Here is a 20424-nt window from a genome sequence, read left to right as displayed (position 1 = left end):
GGGTCTCCCCCATCTAGTCAGTGAGCGGATGAAGAAAGGAGGAGGAGGCGGCGGAGGAGGAGGAGGAGCCCCCCTGCGTGACATCATATCATCCCTCCCACCCAGCTTTAATTTACATTTTCTATGGGTCCTGGCTGTGTGTGTGCTACAGCTACAGCTATTGAACACTTTCCAAAGCGGCAGAAAAGCAGCAGCAAGCAGAGTCGCAGACACACCTTAACCCCGAGAAGTGATCTGGAGACGCACTGATGTGGCCTGAACCACTTTGTCATTTGAAATATTAAACAAGTTGAGTTGGAGAAGTCGCGGCGGGGTCGAGTTTGAGGTAGGTGTGTGTCTGGGCTGGTGTGTTTTTCGTATGACTGTTTCATGAGCGCACTAACAAAGCAGCACGTTTTTACTGTCTGTCCCGTCGGGCCCCCGGTAACAACAGCGCCAGGTTTTGGCTTTATGAGCTTTATAAGGAAAGAAAATGAAAGAAAAGAAAGACACGCCGAACAGAAAGAGAATGAGATTGCAAAAGACAAACTCTTGTTTCATTGTCTCCTTTTGTTGCAGCGCATGACTAGCCGACGGGACAGTGAGAGCAAGCGCTGAGATTGTTGTACTGCATGTACAGACTAACAGTTTCGTGTACTTTGAAGTAGATTCGTGTTATTCGTGGCAGTTAATACATTGCATTGTGGGAATGGAATAGTAGTAGGAAAAATCAGTGTAATTTTCAAAGTGTTTCCGTGGTGCTGAGTATAGATCTCATAGTGACATATGGTACTCCTATGGTATTGCTATAATGTTTCTATGGTATTGCTATAATATTTCGAGAGGCCATTATATTTTTGATGTAATATCTGTATACTATCCTTCTAAAATTCATTATAGTTGTGCTCTAGAGTTCTCTTCTCTATTACAAAGATTGATACAGCTTTAAGACTTAGTCTCAATGACGCCCATTTGTGAGACAAACAGCTATAGAAGAGACCATATTTAATTGATGAGCTCTAGTTGAATTCATCATGTGTGAGTAAGACTGTGTGTAATAGCACAGCCATGACCACAACACTGTCTGTTCTGATAAAGCACATGGCTTCAGTCATCGCTGACACACTGGCCTGTGCTGTCATCATTGAGAGGGAGCAACTGTCATGTGGAGTAAAGTGTGTGTGTGTTTTATTTTTGATGTGACAACAGGTTTGTCAATTGCGACCTTTTGGTACTTCTGTTTAGCAGTGGCTTGCTTTGTCAGAAAGATTGCCTCAGGCAGTTGCTGTCAAACTTTAACAAGAGTGTATGCAAACAGGATCCCAACCCCAGGCAGAGCGTTGAGTGTGTGTTTGCTAGGTGGAGGCAGCCACAGCAGCCTGGCAAACAGAAGTGAGCGCCCTTATCATGTGAAGCAGTAACTATAATTTTAAGGCAGAGAGAGAGAAAGTGGCAGAGAGAAAGTGACAAAGGCAGATGATATGAATGAGTGTCGGTCCGTCTCGGTGCAGAGCTAAAGAGAGAGTGTGTGTGTGTGTGTGTGTGTGTGTGTGTGGGGAGGGGAAAGGCCTCGCACATGTGTTAGTCATTTGGAGGGGAGTTTGCTAAACGATTTACATCTGTTTTCTGATCTTTGAACCCCCTCTTCCCTCCTCTCCTCTGTTTCTCTTACTCCTTCTCTCTTGCTGTCTCTTTTTCCCGTAAGGGCTGATGGTGTCATTGTGTGTGTGTGTGTGTGTGTGTGTGTGCGTGTGTGTGTGTGTGTGTGTGTGTGTGTGTGTGTGTGTGTGCTGGGTGTTACAAATGGAATGCTCACTGCTTCATTCTTATGGCACTCAAAGGAGTCTAAATATGTGAATGAAATTGCTTGATTTTCCATTCCATAATGGCATGTGAGCATTAGCGGTTCTGGTCCGTTTCTCAGATGGTTTTCATCGTAGAATGTGAGTCCATTGTCAAGGACTTGCCCCTGAACTGAAGGAATCAAGGTATTTTGGGCACTAGTTTGTGTGTGTCCTGAAGGGGGGTAACTGGCAACCACATGTGTGTTGACAGTATTATCTCCATCAGTCCTGCTGGTCTGTCTGTGGGCACAAATTTTTCATTACTCAGCAGAATGCACTGAGCCCCAGACTAAAGATCTAGGCTGCACAAGCCGCACCATTCCTGTGTGTGTGTGTGTGTGTGTGTGTGTGTGTGTGTGTGTGTGTGTGTGTGTGTGTGTCTTCATCAAGCTCTCTTGCGCTCTCCTGGTACATGGACAGTGAAAGACATTTTGTTCTTGGGCAGTGAAAGACTACCTTGTAGCATATGTATCTAAGTTTTATCTCTTGTAATGACCGTGTAAACTAAGTTTTCTGAGTATAGATCTCTATCTGTACTGCTTACTGAGAGTGGGTTCCTCATGATTTTATTAAAACCATCTCAACTTTTTAGTTCATTCTATCTTAGAACTTCTGTGTTCACATTCCCTGCTCTATAACCAAGAGCTGGGCCTTTTTGTTTTGACCTGGCTGTTTAGTGGACATTGATTTTTTTCCTCTTGATCCAGCTAACACATTTGGGTTTAAAGCTTTTATCCCACATAACCAATTTGCCAGGCTTACATAGTTGGGTGACTTAATTCCTAAATGGGCAGCAAATGTGTTGTTTTTATTTGATTGTTTTTCTGAGAGTGTTTTGGTCAGTTGTTTTTTTTTTTTTAATGATCTTTCTCCACTGGTTCACAGACAATAGGAATGCATACGGATCCTCTCCATGTGGACTGAACCAGCCACAATATGATATTATGATGCAATGAAAACAGCAGTGATGAAATCACAGAATCCTACAACAGCACAAAGGATCTGTTTACACTGTGCTGTGGTTTGGTTGCCATGGTTTTAGATTATGATGTCACAATTCAGGTATTGAGTTTCTTGATAGAGCTGGTGGAGGGGGCTGTTGTGCTCATAGAGATAGTTGTACATATGAAAGACGCCTTTGTTTGAGCATGTTCAGAATTTTATGTTGATGTATTTATTCCATAGATTATAAAAAGAGAGATCGGATACACACACATGCATAGCAAGGAACAAAAAAATGTCTCATACACACATACACACACACACACACACACACACTCAGACTCAGCTTCTCCAAAGAATCCCATTGATTTTTCTGCTGTTATGCAGGAGCCTCAATCACAATAAAGTACCATTACTGTGCTGGCCACTTTGTGTAGTCATAGTGAATGGATGACACACACAAACACACACAGGCACACTCTAAATGCCTTCCTCCTTATAGCTTGTTAGGTTGAAGTATAGAGAGATTGGGAGTCTGAGCTGCATGAATTGGATTAAGCTCTTGGTAAGTCTGTATCAAGACATATGATCCTGTCTTATTACAAAGATACACAAGAACATGCGCCCACGGAAGAACAGAGCCACATCCCTCTCTCACTGCCTGAGGTCAGCTGGGTTTCCAGACTGTGTACCCATAATGGGTTTGGAAAGTTTCATCAGGCAATGAAACCGCATGATTGCCTACTGTCCCAGCTAAAAATGTGTGTGTATGTGTGTGTACATATATACATTTTCTGTCATTCCAAGCATAAGGGATAGAATCAGAGAGAACAAAGACTTTGTGTGGGCCTGTTTTTGGACACCTGGTTACCTCGTTATCGGTGTGTGGGGGTGCATGTGTACGTGCACGCTCAGTCAGCACTCCCATGTGTCCGTCTGTCTGTAACTGAAGATTGTCTGGTTGCCCAAGGTAACAGTTGTTATTGGGTTTTCTGCACCAGCATGTAAACAAAGGAGAACCTCCCTAATCCTCCCCAATGTGCCTCCCAGCCAATGAGATTTGAGCTCCCAGCTGGGCTCAGCCAGTAGAAGATGAGGAGGGGCGTGACTCTCCTCTCTGAGGGGCTTTGAGGGGAAAAACAGCAGTAAAGCACAAAGCTTTGAATCTGGAACTGGAACAGACACAAGAGCTATAACAAAGACACTTCCTTTTATGACTGGACGGTACCTCACACTACTGAACCAGACCAAACGGCTTTGCTTTTTTATTACAGGCTGTTTATACCGCCAAAGGGACAGATATTGGAACTGTGTTTAATAGAGTGATGTTTAAGAGGGTGATGTGAAAGGCATTCATGTAGGTCAGTGCAGTGTATGGGTACAGGTTTGCATCATGGTGGGAAAGAGCCACATGAAATACATATGGATAACTGTTGTCTTTTTAGGGCGTGTCCTCCTCATCTGTCTCTTTCCAACTGTTCTCATCAGATGTATACATATCCATACATGACCATGTGTCAGTGCCAGCTGTGTGGGGGTATAGAACTGCCTTTGTGTCTGACTGACAGGTGTGACCCCAAACTGCCCCCCTCACACACACCTCACCAATTACTCACTATGCAGGACATATGCTCAGTACTTGGTCAGAGTAAGCTATTTTGATTTTCACTTTTTCAAAACAGGTGTAGAGAGTAGTAGCCTATGCATCCATATGTTTATGTCACTCATGTCTGTTTGTGTGTGAAGGTACATTTATGTCTCTGTGTGCTCGCCTATCATCTATACGCTGTTGTGCGGCTGTGTGTTCTCCAACGTGATAATCGCTTTGCCAGTTCATCACATTCCCATGCCATGACTCAAAGTGGTGTCTGTGCCTTTTCAACTAGCCCCATTCATTCTGTAATCTGCCTCAGCCTGGGGCTGTCCCAACGTGTGGCAACAGGAGCGCATATCAGCCACCGCATGGAAAAACTTCAGTCAATACTGAACACAAACTGACCCAAACATGTTTCAAAGGGAAACATCACAGAGAATCAGGATAAAATTGTGCTCATCTGTGTCTTAACACTGAAAGGCCTCCATTACACTTGTCATTGCAAAGCGATTTTTATCGTCCCATCATGCATTAAGTGACTGGTCTGGACACATAAAAATCAAATATTTGCTCACATTGCAGTCAGATCTTCAAAACCAAATATGGAAGTTTTCAGGCTCGCGTTATCACCAGACTTCAATGTAGTCTGGACCCAATGCAGCCACAAAGCTTATAAAAGCAATGTGAAGCGATAAAGAGGGACGGAAAGTATCACAGACACAGATTTAAATAACTACAGCCACAAGAGATGCATAACAGACATTTTCAGGCCAAGATCGCAGCAGCGTGATCTCAGTCAGACCTCAAAAATCACATTGACATGTCAAGTATAACCGTTGCCAAAGATCCGACGAATGGGTATTTTTTAAAAATTATTATTGTAATGGAGAAAAAGGAACAGAGAAATGAGAAGTAGAGTCAGTCTTTATAACCTCTAAAGGTTCCGCTCTTGTCCTTCCCTGTTATGTGGTTTACAGTGGGCAGAAAAGGCCTTGGTGTGATAGTGAGATAGTTAAACTCCTCTCTCTCACTTCTCAACTTTCTTCTATTGCTATTTAATTTATCGATTCCACTTGAGTGTTTAACGTCGGCAAATGAATACGGCTGTCTTGAGATGCTGAGTTAGAGAAGCTCATCATGATGGAGAAAAGCTCTCTGATATTGCTGGACTGCCTCATGAAAAAAAATAAGTTCTGCATACAGTAAGCATGCAGTGGACAGAGAGATGAGAACTACGTGCAAGACAATGAGATATTGACAGTAATTCAAATGCTTGTGTATGAAGTAAGACCTATATTATTTCTCCTGGTTGGCAGGCGTTGTAATGAGTTTGGGTGTTAACTGTTCATCATGCTCACTAAATGACATCAGGGTTTTAAAGGCGTTCACTTCCATACACACACACACACACACACACACACACACACATATACTGCATAGCTAAAGCCTGACAGCACACGCCTCCCTCACATGACGCACTACGTTTTACATTATGTTTTCCTTGCGTGGGTGTTGGTGCATGGGAGCGCATCTGTGCATCTGTGTTTTATGAACCCGTACACCCCGAATCTAAATTCCCACAGCCCAGCGTCTCCCCAGTGACATCATCTTATTGAGGGAAAGGGGAGGTGCAGGGTTGCTGTCGGGGGGTCAGTACATGATGAGGCCTCAGAATCCCCCTGCTCCTCTTTTCTGCTCCAGGCCCCCACTCCAAGGCAGGAAATACAAAACAGGCCTCAACCCCCAAACTCCCAGTATAGGAACCATTTTCTCTGTCTCTCTCTCTTTCTTTCTCTGTCTCCCTCAGTTCGTCCCTCAATTCAAGCTCTATCAGCATGAATGTCAGATGAACAATATTGCCATAGTCTAAATACACTTGAATACAAATAGATAACTAGGCTCTCTCACACACACATACCTACCATCTACTGTAGGCTTGTAATAAGTTTAATTTAGATCTGTTTTGCCCAGTCTAAACATGATTGATTGATGGCAGTGACAGGAATGGAATTTGGCATAGGAGTTGTGTGCAGATGGAGATGTTTGTAAAGAGCATGTTCATGTTCCAGAGTGGCTGGTGGAGTTCAGGAGGATTTGTCTCATCTTGCGGCTGCGTTACTCCCTGGCATATGCTGTCAGGTCAGCTGGCCTGAGGTGAGCCTGACTGTCATTTGCACATTCTTTTGCTCACAGATGTACATATGAGATGGGATACAAATGCTATGAGTATGTTTCCAGTCAGTGCTGGTTGTGTGTGTGTGTGTGTGTGTGAGAGAGAGAGAGAGAGAGAGAGAGAGAGAGAGAGAGAAAGAGTACAACCCGACATGATTTATGTGTTGTCATGGGGTAAGGTTTGCAAATGAGCAGGTATAAGGGGCCTGTATGGGACATGAGCTCATTGTCACTACTAGCCTCTCTCTCTCTCTCTCTCTCTCTCTCTCTCTCTCTCTCTCTCTCTCTCTCTCTCTCTCTCTCTCTCTCTCTCTCTCTCTCTCTTCTCTCTCTCTCTCTCTCTCCTCTCTCACACACACACACCCCCCCCCCCCCCCCCCCCCCATGCCCAGCAGCTGTCAGTTAAAAGCCCATCTATCTGTGTGTTTTAATTAGGGCCTCTCCTATTTATGGCTGAATGACCGCTTCATTAACAGAAAGGCTAAGAGACGCACCCAGATCTGCTCAGATTTTAACACACGGGAGGGAGACAGGGTGTGTGAGAGTGAGGTAGAGGGACAGGGAGAGGGAGTGACAGAGAATGGGGTGTGGGGGTTGCTTTAGGGTATTGATGACGCAATTTCCCCTGAGGGGTGGACCTCCCATCTGTGAGTGGAAGAGACAGAATCTGGCCAAAGAAAGAAAGGGAGAGTGAACGAGAGGAAGGGTATTGGATGTGAAAGGGATACAGGACAGACAGTGATGTGGTAAAATTAAGTTTTAAGAAATGTGAAATAATTTTCTCTCGCTGGTCGTGGAATTACATTGAGAATCTGATTCACAACTAGCCCATCTTTTTTTTTTTTTTTCTGTATGTATGTGTCTATGATCAGCATATCAAATCAGCCCCTTTTGTAAATCTAACCCCATGCACCTTTGTGTCACGAATCGTGGCTCGCTAATGACCGACCGCCCGGGCGTGGTCTGGTGACTGGCGTGTCTTCAGAACCAATGACATCTGACCGCCCAACCCCTCTGCAGTCAGTGCAGTGGATAGCGTGCTGTGTTTGTGTTTGTGTCTGTGCGTGTTGTAAGGGGACAGGGGTCAGATGGTGAAGCAGGCCACCAGCTGCTCTCATCTTCTCTTTTTCCATTCCTCTCTCTCTCTCTCTGCAGTAAGGGCTGCAGCACGACTAGAGCCAGTCATGACTCATGAATGGGAGAATCTTAATATCATTATTCAGTATTCTGTTCTCTGTCTTTCTATCTTTTCCGTCGTGCTTTGCGCTGATCCTGACATGTAGCTATCCATCTCTTTCTCTCTTTGTTCTCTTTACATGTCAGTAACACGTCTCTTTTCCAATAGTTTGTCTTCCCTGTCGTCCCTCCTAGTATTGTCTGTCTGCTCCCTGGCAGTGAAACAATAGAGAGGGACTGATAATGGCCAATCTAGTTTCTCCTCCCCATCCCTCATCATTAGCCTTTCTGCCCATCTGTGCTCCTCTAGGGCTGTATCATAGAGGGTGCTTTTTATATATAGATTTCAGTGGGTTCATTTGTCTATAAGCTTATGAACTATAAGTATATAAGTTAGCTGTGAGGTTGTTTACTTTTGGGGAGTTTATTTTAGTACATACAACATACAGTGTGAAACCCTGTTAGAAGCCTTGCGGTGTCAGTAAGTTGGTATCAGTTATTTCCTGTGTCACTAAATGAAGTGTGGGTCATGATGGGTCTCCATGGTGACTATGGGCAAATGACAGTTGAGGGGGAAATTGAAAGGCGTGTGTAAGTGTTTGAATGCAAGACTCTGTGTGTGTGTGTGTGTTATTCTGTTAGCTCATATAGCTATGGGACTATGGGAAAATGACAGTTGAGCGGGAAATTGAAAGGCGTGTGTATGTGTTTGAATGCAAGACTCTCTGTGTGTGTGTGTGTGTGTGTGTGTGTGTGTGTGTGTGTGTGTGTGTGTGTTATTCTGTTAGCTCATATAGCAACAGGAAAGACCAGGCCAGGCAGCGCTGATGCAACAATTTGGCACAGTGCGGGTATTCAACCCTTCCAAGACAGTCATTCTATCAGCTCTAATGCACCCTGCCACCAGGGTACACTCACACACACACACTCACTAGTACAAACACGTTTTTGATCGTTACCCAAAACTTGCATCCAATCACACGCTCTCTGTCACACGCACACACACGCACACACACACTCAATCACTCTCTCTTTTCTTTTTGTCTTTACAAAGTTAAACGCAAACACCTCAATAATGGAAATGTACTTAACTTATTACTTACGTATTAATGGAAATGTACAAAGTATGTGTTGGCTTTGACATGTTGACCTCATTCACACAGCCTCTGATTGTAACGAATGATATATTTCGTTCTGTGCCACTTTTGACCTTTCTGTCTCTCTGTTTGTTTTTTCTAGGATGTTTGATTGGATATTTAACCTCTAAACTAGCTGTTTAAAAGAGTGACTATTAACAGGATGTGAGATCACAGTCATATACAGGTCATGAGGATGACATGGAGAAAAAGTGGAGTAAACAGAGGAAAGCTGTTCCTCTGCCTACCCATTTCTCCTTTCTGACCCACTTTTTCTCCTGTCTTTTTCCTCTGTTTGACTGACTGTCTTGTCTTATTATGAGTGAATGCCTGGACATTTTGAATCTCCTAAATGCTGGGTCTGTTCCCCTGGACGCGGACATCGCAGAGTCCCGGGTCTTATGGAGGCTCATTAAGGGTGTGTGTGTGTGTGTGCTTGAGAGGGTGTGCTTCCAAAACCAATAAACAAGCTGTTTTAATGGAGATTCCTGGAACAGCAGGGAGTGTTGTCCCGAAAACAGTGTACCTTAATAAACACACACATGCTCAGAGAGAAACTTACATGGTCACAGTACACATAGTGTGGCACACAGACATACTGAATATGAGTGTGTACACGTTAAGACATGGAAAGTATATTTTGAAGTGACTGTTGGTATATAGTTCTGACCCAAAACACAAAAGAGCAATGAGTGGGAGAGATCTTCTGTCACAGCTATGCATTAGGTGGAACATAAATTAAAATGTGTGGCGCTAACCAATGACAAGGTAGACTGGGCTCCAATTTGAGGTTGCAGGACCCTTTGAACTCCCTATGTCACTTCCCCTCTCCCTTGGGGCATGCAGGAAGCAGGAGCAGATGTGTTAGACTAACGGACACTTTCACAACACCGCCAGCCTGTATGTTCCTCCACCCCCCACCACTGGCATTAACAGAAAACCGCCTTTGATGTACCCGCTGCACACAGCACGTGTGTGCTCTGCTCACACACAGCCCCTGATGCTCAGTCACAAGCTGCTCTGCCCACCTCCGCCTGCTCGCATGCACAAATACAAAGTATATAATGTTCCATATCATATAATATACAGTGATTGGCTGAGGGAATAGGTTATAGTGGGTTCCTAACAGCATTATAACAAGTGATGCAGCATTATACAAGTGATGCAACTGTTTATTTATTGCCATTATGTTCATCAAATCCAGTTTATTTTGATTTCTAGGCATAGCTCTTTGTCCTGCAGTGTGTGCAGCCAGAAAGCATATTTTTCTAGGGGTCTTTGTTATGTAACCTACATGGTTTGGCTTCTGGGATGCAGGAATGTCGACCTCTAGCGGAGCCCTGACGTCATAACATCTATGTATTCTTTGTGCGTTTGTTTTGATTTTGAGGGCGCATCACTCCTCCACATTTGTCTCCAGCACGTGCGATATACCACACTTAGTTCCGACCGAGCAATATGATTGGCCGACTGAGTACCAAAATATAAAACCTCAGTGCAGAACATATCAGTCCGCCTTGTTTATGTTCTGTCATACATTATATCAGTTACAGAGACATCAGAAACTCGTAACCTAGCAACCGTAGCACCTCGTAACGCCAACCTCCGAACGAAATGGAGGTATTTGAGGACATGACTTTTGATTTCCAAATGTCTTCCGTGTTGTACATCAACCTCAATCATTCTACAATCTGGGGGAGAGGAACTGCGTAGCCTTTTTTGGGAGAAGTGCGTTTTGATGCAATTATTACTTAAGTAAACAGGCTCGGTACTATAACTATGAATCGGAAGAAAACCCTGTTCACCCATTTAACCAGACCCGAAAAAAAGAATAGACTGCGCACAGCAAAACTATAAGTCCGCATAGGAATATTAGCCTAGTGATACCATGGGTCATATAAAAGAACGATGAGAGCACTACTGAGTAACTTCATTGGGGGAATACGCTCCCTATTTCTCCATAAATGGAAAAACTGATGTTAAAAACTGGTCTCAGACCAGAGATATGCGATGTGAGTGAGTGGGAGGGAGTAGGTGAGGGAGGGAGAGAGACATTGACAGAGAGAGAGAGAGAGAGAGAGAGAGAGAGAGAGAGAGAGAGGTCTGGGGGCGTATAATAAGGAGCGAGCTGCTCGGCAATGATAAACCTTGTTCTTGTTGAAGCCGGACTTTGAGCGCCAGCCTCAGCAGGAGACAGCTGTGCGGGACAGAGCCTCTCTGCATTCAGGCTCTGCTACGCACTAATTAACAAGGCAGCATTTTCTAATAAGTCGACTTGGAAATTTTAATCAGAAACAAAGTAACAGCAGAGATGGCGACTATGTTCAGATACCCCGTCTTTCCTCATCTGCAGGGTGAGTTAAGCCAAAGTTGTTGAACGCAGTTAACATTATGTTCAGTGTAAGATTAACCATCCGGAGGTTTTTGTGCATTTTAAAAAAAAGTATTTAAAGGTTAAGTGGGCCTACTTAGACGTTTTAATCTTATTAATGACAAATATTATTTGAAAAGATAAATAAACATCCAACTAGTAAAATTTTCGATTGTTTTTGTGCCGTTATCGTAATGTGCTAATCTGCAAACTTATCTGTTAATGTGTTCATTAAAATCAGAATCACTGGATTGTGGAGTGCACTAATACTGTGAGCCATCAGTTCAGATGCACATGTGAATATTTTTATTGAGTTATATTTTTAAAGTAGACTGACGAACAGTAGCTCTGTGTTGACTGTGATATCAGTTTGTCTTTGAAGTTGTAGCCTAATAAAAATGATTTATTAAGGTGTTATTGCATGCACCGTGCCATTACCATGAGATATTGGTCAGACGTCTATCACAATTATATCTAGCTTTATAATGGCTAGATAAGTGACCCAGGGGTCACAAAATGATTTATTTATTTATATAAACATGGTCCTAATCTTGCAACCTACTTTCCTGCCCCTGTCTGGGGGGGGTCATGAGTAGGAATTGCTTCATTTTTAGGGATCGCTTTTCATTTGGTCCAAAAAAAAGTTTTGAACCACTGGGTTAGGGTTATTTACATAACAATTTGTTCAATGAAAATATATTAAATTATGGTTCAGTGCTGTCCTGATTTCATCTCACCATTTTGCATATGGCTTTCACATCATCTGACAAGGGCATGAAATGTTCCGCCTCTCCCTGTGTGGAACAATTATGTAATTCCAGCACTGACTCAATCACTACAGAGACCAGCCAAAAACTCTGAGCATATGCCATTGTCGGGTTTTGAAAGAAGTGTGCTTCCAGGGGAAAATAAGTTCCTGGAAAATGTGTGGCTTTGTAACACACTGACATTTCTGTGTCACTAGGGAATTAAATAAATTAGTTTGTTTTGGTGCATCCCCACCTAAGTTACAATAGTGGTATTGTTAAGTGAAGCTCCTTTCTGCTTGCCTCTCTCCATTCAGATCCGTGTGACCCTGGTCTATCTCTGTCACCGGGGAGGAGTGTCATGGCGGAGCCGGACTATCTGGAGGGAGACTGTGATGAGCTCATCAAACCCAAGAAGCTGATCAACCCGGTCAAGACCTCCCGAAACCACCAGGACCTGCACCGAGAGCTGCTCATGAACCAGAAGAGGTCAGGAGACAGGAAAACACACTCTGCACCTCTCTCTCTCTGTTTCTCCTCAACTCTTTCCTAATCAACACACTCTGGCACTCCCCATTTGCTCCTGAGGAAGGACAGACATTCTTTATTATACAGTTAGCAACCACACCCAAGTTTTATCATGGTTTATGGCACATAAACAAAAACCAGCTTGCCGTTTAATAAAGGTGGTTGAGTTCCAAGCCTTAGATCAGGACTATATGAGTTATGACTGGACAGATAGTGGTTTATTTACCTATTTAGTGTTTAACATCTCTTCCTCTACTACAGTTTCTACTCCATCTCCTTAGTTGTTGCAGGTTTGCCCTTATCCTAAACAAGTTAGGATAAAGGCCAGGAAAAACAATATAAACAGCCTCCAGATCCAAGCATATACTTGTACCTCTATCTGGAGGGAGGTTGACTTATAATATTATGCTACTTTCTTGTAATTGGTCTGATTAGTATCCATGCAGCGTTTCTGCAGTGCGTCACTGTAGTTGACTTCACGGGTCCCTCCGACCCCGGGGTGAGAAGCCCCAGTATTATGTAAAGCTCAGCACATAAAACTTTCATAGGAACCATTATATAAAACCCCAAGTGCATTACTCTGTCAGAAATATCTTATGTAAAGGAAACATAGATATACTGTATGGGTTAAACTAGGTCTGGGCACACTCACCCTCAATATCAATATTAATGCTGGATTAATGCTTAGAGATTTCCATGCAGCCTTTGCTGTGTGTGTGTGTGTGTGTGTGTGTGTGTGTGTGTGTGTGTGTGTGTGTGTGTGTGTGTGTGTGTGTGTGTGTGTGTGTGTGTGTGTGTGTGTGTGTGTGTGTGTGTGTGTGTGTGTGAGTGTGAGAATATGCACGTCAGTCACGATGATCATCCTCATGACACTAAATGTCTATATTTTCTCTCTGTAAACACAGTTGCCTGCAGCTCCATGTCCGAGCTATAAATAAATACACACGCGCTGTTGACAGCTGTTACATCACAGCAGTGATGCTCTGTCTCAAACGGGCCATTATATTGATGGATGGATGCAGGGCATTATTGAGTGACAGGAGAAAGGGCAGGGTAGACAGAAAGAGAGAGGCAGGGAGAAAATAAACAAAACTATTAGTGCATTTTATAAAATTTTAGAGAAAGAAAATCTGAAAAAATATCATTGTTGCCTTTGTTTTGTTACCAAAGTTGCAGTAAATTTTGTTTATGGGTCTGAGTGCCAGTAGTTTAATGGGATAGACTTGTTTTGACTGGGCTCTATACCCTGTACTGCAGAGTACAGAATGTTTCGCCTGCGCAATGGATTAGTCATGGTGATGAGAGAGGGAGGGTAGGATGGATGGCTGAATGGATGGATGAATGGATGGATGGATGGATGGATGGAGAGAATAAAGGAGGAGTGTTATGTAAGCAAGATTACAAAACAGTTTCCAGCTGAGGGTCTCTCTCTCTCCCTTAGCTACCTTTTGTTGTGGTGACCCATCCTACACACACATCAGACACAGATGGACTCACAGTCACATACCAAGAGTGCGCACACACACAGCGTACACACACATACACACATACACACACACACACAGGAATGTTGTAAAATCAAGTCACCAAGTCAGGTTAAGCATTTGGGCAGATGGGGATAGTGGTGTGTGGGAACTGTTGGGAATGTGTGGGAAATGTTCACACGCTTGCTTATGTACATGTATTGGCTATTAGATAACTTCCTAGTTTGCTAGAGGGCGTGTGCTCGTGGGAGGAGTCGGGGGTCTGTGATTATGTAACTCTCCACAGCCCGTCTTGTTATTGCTCTGAGTGACCTTGACCTCCTCCCCCTCAGAGTGGAGTGCTTTAGTCAACCTGACCCGATCACATCAATTAACCTTCGCTATGCCTCGGCTCGCTAAAGTGGTTTCATAAGACCCTCTGTGTCAGGAAAACCGGGACATTTTCACTGCAGTAACGACTTCCGATAAAGTAACGGCTCGATGGAAATTAACTCCCACTGCTTCTTGGAACAATGGGGGCTTGGTTATGTAATCTTCAGATTTATTAATACGTTTAATTGAGGCGCTGTTGTTGTGCTAAACTGCAGTCAGGTAGGCTGCGGCGTGTTTTCCCTGAAGTACATACACAGCCCAGACAGAGACAGGCTGTCATGGCGAAAGCTAAATCAATGAGCTTAGTTTTCTGCGAAGGAGAGTAAAGTAATCAGGATCATGGCAGTTTTCTGTAGACTTAAAGGACAAGGAGATTGGATATTTGACCGAGGATAACCTCTCTTGACTTTTGTGCCGCTTTATTGTGCCTCCCTAATCCTTTGCAGACTTTGCTGTTTTATGGCTTTTGCCTTTTCAAGCTCACCCTCAGCACCCCCTGTTCCCCTCAGACACACACACACACACACACACACACACACACACAAACAAACAAACACACATATCGAGGGCTTGGAGCCAAAGGGGCGTAAGTGCGTTGTAGTAGATTTTACAGGAGAGCCAAAACAAATTTTGATGAAACTTGAATCAACTGCCGTTATTTTAACTTTTTGTGTTATCAGATTGAGCATTACTATAAAAACAATACTGCTACAGTTTAAGTTGAATTATATTTGTTAACTTTTTTAAAAATGGCAAAAGAGTGAAATATGTCTTTTTGGCATAAACATTGTCCCAATACAGTCATGCAGAATATGGGCGTATGTAAGTAAACAATTGTAAAGCACATTCATTTTAATACAAATCTAGCAATTACACTTCAATCAACACTGAAATATAAAACAAGATCAGAATGAATATCTTTATCTTGAAGTAATGCTCAGCAACTTTCACCAAGGCCTTTAAAATTGTAGGCTACATGGAACATATCAAATGGATTGATAATTTTGTTCTGTTAAAAACTTTTAATAAACCTTTTTAATAAACCTCTATAGACATAAGAAACTACTTTTGATTCTAAACTACTACTTTTTTTTCTTTTGCTAGTATAATACATTTTTGTATGTGTCCCAGGACACATCATTTATTAATGTGTCCTGGGACACATTCAAAGACCTGTAAAACTCCTCATAACACTGAGGGAGAACTTCAGCTACCAGCAGTCTTACTATCAGAGCTCATCTTGACCAGTTCACACTCCTAACATTATAAAATAACATTTTGAATCTATAGGCCTAAGTATTTCATGGGAATATTAACATATTTACATTCATCTAATATTGACCTAGAATATTAATTAGGATATGAATAGGATACTAAAAATGATGTGATCATGCTGCCATGTTAGCATTACTTACGTCAGCATGCATTTTGAGCTGACCTAAGTGCTGTTAGAATCCTCTACCCACAATGCTTGTTCAGCTTGTTCAGTGTCATAAGTGCAGTTACACCCCTTTGACAGCAAACAAAACCCTACTTTTACTGTTACTGCTTTCAGTTGTGTCCTTTTGGCACTGAAAAGATCTCATCGAGACCTTTCAATATTAAGTACTCTCAAGCCTCATCCTCAGCCCCCACCCCTCTCTGTTGTAATTTGGAGGAGTTTGGAGAGTTACATAATAGTAATATTTGGCTCCTCTTGGCAAGAAATGCTCACAGTGTAGTAAGACGGCCCTGTCCCCCTTTTTTTAATTTTACTACACAAAACCAGACAGTTGTATAACAATCCTTCCGGTTTCTAAATGCATTGTTACCCCAAGTCTGCTGTCTGTGGTCGTATGAATGGATTTTCATATTGTGTAAGATAGAGGGTGATATTTTTGGAAGTTGGTTTTGCCAGAACGGACCTGTGGTGGAAAAAAAGAGGTCAAGGCCCATCACACATTTCCAAAGTCAGTTCCGGTGCTGGCACCCACCTTGCACACAGATTAGCAAATGTGGACTAATCTGTGATGGGCTAAAAGTCCACGTTGCATAAACTTGCCTGAAATACGATTGACATGTTAATTCAGATCTCCATGTCAAACTGGAATCAGGTCATCGCTCTCACGTATAAATGTGAATGCCATTCCTCTGTAGTGTCGTCAGGATGTCTTGTCATGGGTTGTTGATTAAGTTTCATCATGGTAACCTGTTCTTTCTGTGACTCATTCTCCACAGGGGTCTGGCTCCCCAGAACAAGCCTGAGCTCCAGAAGGTTCTGGAGAAGAGAAAGAGGGAGCAAGTTCTCAAGGCCCAGAAGGAGGAGCAGGAGGCTCACAAGAAGAGGAGCGACCTGGAGATAGAGCTCATGAAAAGACAACAGAAACTAGAGCAGGTGAATATTTGGAAGAACGCACACACTCACAGTCTGTTACTTTGAAACTTGGAAAATGGACTTGGTAAATAGAAGCATGTTGTTACTGTATCAGGGCACAAGAGACAACAAAGATGAAAATTATTGCCAGCTGAAAGATACAGCCGTTATCACATATAGGTTGTCACTTCTGCACAGAGAAGGAATGTTTGTATGTAGTTGAGTCATTTTAACATACCATAAAATCAAGCAGATATAGAATTTGTCTAACGTGAATTTGTTAATATGTGTATTCCTCTAGCTGGAGCTGGAGCAGCAGAAAAACGAGGAGGAGCAGGAGAACACCCCCGAGTTTGTCAAGATGAAGAGCAACCTGCGGAGGACCAAGCAGGAGGCCGATGGGGAGGAACGAACCACCTAGAGACCAGCAGGGGTGTCTGGGTCTGGCTGATTGTGCGCGTGTTTGTGGGCGTGGAGACGTCAGGAGTGTCTGTGTACAAGAGAGCATGTGTTTGTCTGTGGCGCACAGCGGCAACCCGACCGTGGTCCGAGATTAACTTCCTGGTTTTCCCGACCCAGCTGTTCTTCCTGCAGTGAGGAGAGAGACTTTACAGACTAAAGACCCCTCTGGCTGCCTGCCACGGACCTCAGCCCCTCTCACCCATCCAGCACCACACACCACCCCCCGCAGGAGGGACCTAAAACACAGACACGTTACATGTTACACGCCTCTCAACGAGGGCGAGCAAGCTTCCAAATGAGCTGTGATGGAGAAACAACCAAACACACACAGGAGTTCTCATCCCCTCTGCTTTCACTCCTCTCTCCACAGAAAGCTGTCATTTCCGTTTATTGTTATCGATGTTGTTATCGTTGTTGGTTTTTTTTGTTTTTCATCTTCAGAATCAAATAAGGAAAAGTGGACACTGGATGGACTCTTGAAGCTGTGTAATGTAAAAGCCAAACTAATGTGCTTTTGTTATTTATGTTTGTAGCTTTTAGCCCAGGTATAGGGAGCAGACTTTTTAGTCGTTCTGTATTTTAGTTTGTTTTACAGCATAGTTTGTGAAGCCAGAACAGGACAAAGGGAGTGTACGGTTGTGTGAAACACTCAAGTTTGCTTTTTTTTTTTTTTTTATTCAAAACATGCCATTTCCTCAGCTAATGCAATTTTGAGCAATAGTAGAACTCCCAGGCGTGAGAGTGATCTTTTCTTTATATATTCTGTTGTTTTTGTATGAATAAAAGTGTTACTAAATAAATAATTTAAGTTTTGTTAGGTTGATCAATGAGAATAAGGCTTGAGGCCTGCCTGATCAGTCTTTGTGTGCTTTAATGAACAAAGGATTTGATAGAATCCATAAAGTATATAATTGGAAGTGTATACACGTGAGCCGCCTGTCATAAAGATTCATTGATTGCGTAGGAATATCTATTTGGCTCCCAAAACAGTGCTGGTAAGCTTCCTGGATCTTTATGACTCCAGTTTTGTATCTTTGTTTATAATGGAGCCATAAACATGCAGACAGAAATTTTCCAACAGCAAAAGTGAGAGACCATAAGAGACTGCAAAACAATACAGCCTATTCAGCTATCTCCATATGGCACAACCTTCAAAACGGCTGCAGGATGTGAGAAACTGGAATGTGACTGCTCGGGATGTCCCCAGTGCCCATATAGGGGTTAGTTGAATATCACACAAAAGAATGTGATAGGCCTGACATCCTGGTTTGTGTGTCTCTAAACACTGATCATTATTCTCATGGGAACAAGCAGATTTGTAACATCAGAGTCCTCTGTTCCTCTCCAGATACAACCTCTTCTTTGAAATAAACATCATTTTAACATGTCCCATTCATTTTTCTTTCTTATTTGTGCTGCTGGAGTCTGTGGGTTTGTAAGGCACCCAACTAGTGTCAGTCTTTATCCTCTAATGGAGCATGATCTTAATATAACAGCAAAGCACCTATCAGCGCTTCATCACTTTCATCAAGTCAGTTTATTTAGTCAAGGTTTTGAATGATTTTTAATGGACACTGTCATGCTGGGACACTTACTTGCGAGGCAAATCCTCTATGGGCAAAACTAACAGGAAACCACATGGGGGCGACAGAAGTCAAATTAACATAAATCCCCAATAAACAATTATTATGCCGTGAATGCGACTCCCAGTAAGGTAAGGTGCACATTCTGAGAAAATAGATCGGGGGGGGGGGGGGGGGGGGGGGGGGGGGGGGGCGAAAAACTCTGCTGTCAGCATCCTCCGTTAAAAACATTAAAAATAGTTGGACCAAATTACACACAACGAAAGTACTGTTAACACCATGAGCTAACGTACAACTTAAGTTTTCCTGATGACTTCAGGTTTGTACCGCATAGGTCGCTATGGTAACCGAAAGACGGGCCACCTTTTAAACTACTGAGTATTTTCTCATTAGATGCTCTTTGTTGTAGTTGTCTCATCTTGGCAGTAATGACAGACAGTAGCAGTAAGAGCAGTAAGCATTGGATGCCAACCGCCATAAAGCGCCAAAGAAGAAGAAGAAGAACTCACCCGCCATTAAATACAAAGAAGAAGAAGAAGTTGCTCTCATCAGAACGCGACAAAGATGGCTGCTTGTGGGATACTCCGTTGCCTATCTTCCAACTTTTCTACAGCATTGCCTTTACTTACCCGTTCGGCAACCCTTTCTCCATTGCGACTGGCATCTAAACATTATGTTCAACGGACCCTCGCCACTTCTAGCCGGTTAGCAGCAGGTATTTGCTTGTGAAGTTCATAAAGGTGTTAAAGTGTAGCATGCAGCTAGCATTCGCGTTAGCAAGGGTAGCCGGAGAAAAGGACACCCGATTGCTGTCGCCACTGTTGTGCATCTGCATGTCTGAATTCCTCCTGAATGTCACAGTGCCCGGGGAGCACAACATACGTTCAACTCTTATTGCAGTGTTGATGTTGTTGTTGTTGTTGTGTGCTGAGTCTGCTGTTCTGTTATCTTGCAGCGCTCAAATTCACAGACAGGCACGAATGGATCCGAGTAGAAGAGGGCGGAGTAGGGACTGTCGGCATCAGTAACTTTGCACAGGTAGGTCCCTGGGTGCACGCATTCAGACACACACACTTAAACACACACGCACAGAAGAAAGTTTCTTTGCTGGAGAGACTAACTTCGCCCTTGCTGTTTGACATTTGCAGGAGGCTCTGGGAGATGTAGTTTACTGTGGACTGCCGGAGGTGGGCACACAGCTGGCTCAACAAGGTATAAAGGGCAGGCAAGTGGTTAAGACATAAAAACAGGAGAAAAACCTTCTAATTTTGATAGCGTAATCAATTATTCGTTTAGTAATTTATGCAAACATTTGCTGGTTACACATTTCACAAATGCAAACATTTGCTTGCTTTTTCCATTTCATATCGGGTAAACGTCCCTATTAAGCCCACGTACCATATAAGCCCACTTGCAACTTCTGAGTCAAATAAAAAAAAACGACATCATCATTTTTTGCTGTGTAATGTTTCTTCCAATGAAGATGCTTGTTATATAAATTACACTTTTTATTGTAAGCCGATCAGATTTGTCGATATTGAGTTATCGACGCACATGTGTGACATGCGCCTGCTGATCCCAGAAGAAGTTGCAAAAAAACTTTGGTGATTTTGGTACCTTCAGAACATTACATTTTTTGCATATTTCTACTCCTGTTTTTGGTAAAGACACTTTTTGGTAGA

General features: G+C 43.0%; 1 protein-coding gene and 1 long non-coding RNA gene across 3 annotated transcripts; both read left to right on the top strand.

Moving 5' to 3' along the window:
- The first annotated feature begins 138 nt into the window (after nt 1–138).
- fam107b (family with sequence similarity 107 member B) lies at nt 139–18540 on the top strand. 2 transcript variants are annotated; one of them, XM_071519984.1, is made up of 4 exons: nt 139–325; nt 12278–12449; nt 16562–16718; nt 16999–18540. In XM_071519984.1, exons 2-4 carry the CDS (start codon nt 12322–12324, stop codon nt 17116–17118), a joined length of 405 nt encoding a protein of 134 aa, XP_071376085.1. In that variant the 5' UTR covers nt 139–325; nt 12278–12321; the 3' UTR covers nt 17119–18540. The 2 variants fall into 2 exon arrangements, with proteins under 2 accessions (XP_071376085.1, XP_071376084.1); XM_071519983.1 differs by lacking the exon at nt 139–325 and adding an exon at nt 11063–11197.
- Nucleotides 18541–19303: 763 nt separating this feature from the next.
- On the top strand, nt 19304–20020 carry LOC139644578 (uncharacterized). Its single transcript, XR_011695202.1, has 3 exons — nt 19304–19457; nt 19698–19780; nt 19891–20020. It is a non-coding gene; the product is annotated as an uncharacterized lncRNA (long non-coding RNA).
- Nucleotides 20021–20424: the final 404 nt, after the last annotated feature.

This window comes from Centroberyx affinis, unplaced genomic scaffold, assembly GCF_046629955.1.
Source record: "Centroberyx affinis isolate AG114_WGS23_722 - 3 ecotype Tasmania unplaced genomic scaffold, CSIRO-AGI_Caff_v1 ptg000755l_1, whole genome shotgun sequence".
Classification (NCBI taxonomy): domain Eukaryota; kingdom Metazoa; phylum Chordata; class Actinopteri; order Beryciformes; family Berycidae; genus Centroberyx; species Centroberyx affinis.
Note: the sequence above shows the minus strand (reverse complement) of the source record. Positions and strands in the feature narration are given on the sequence as shown.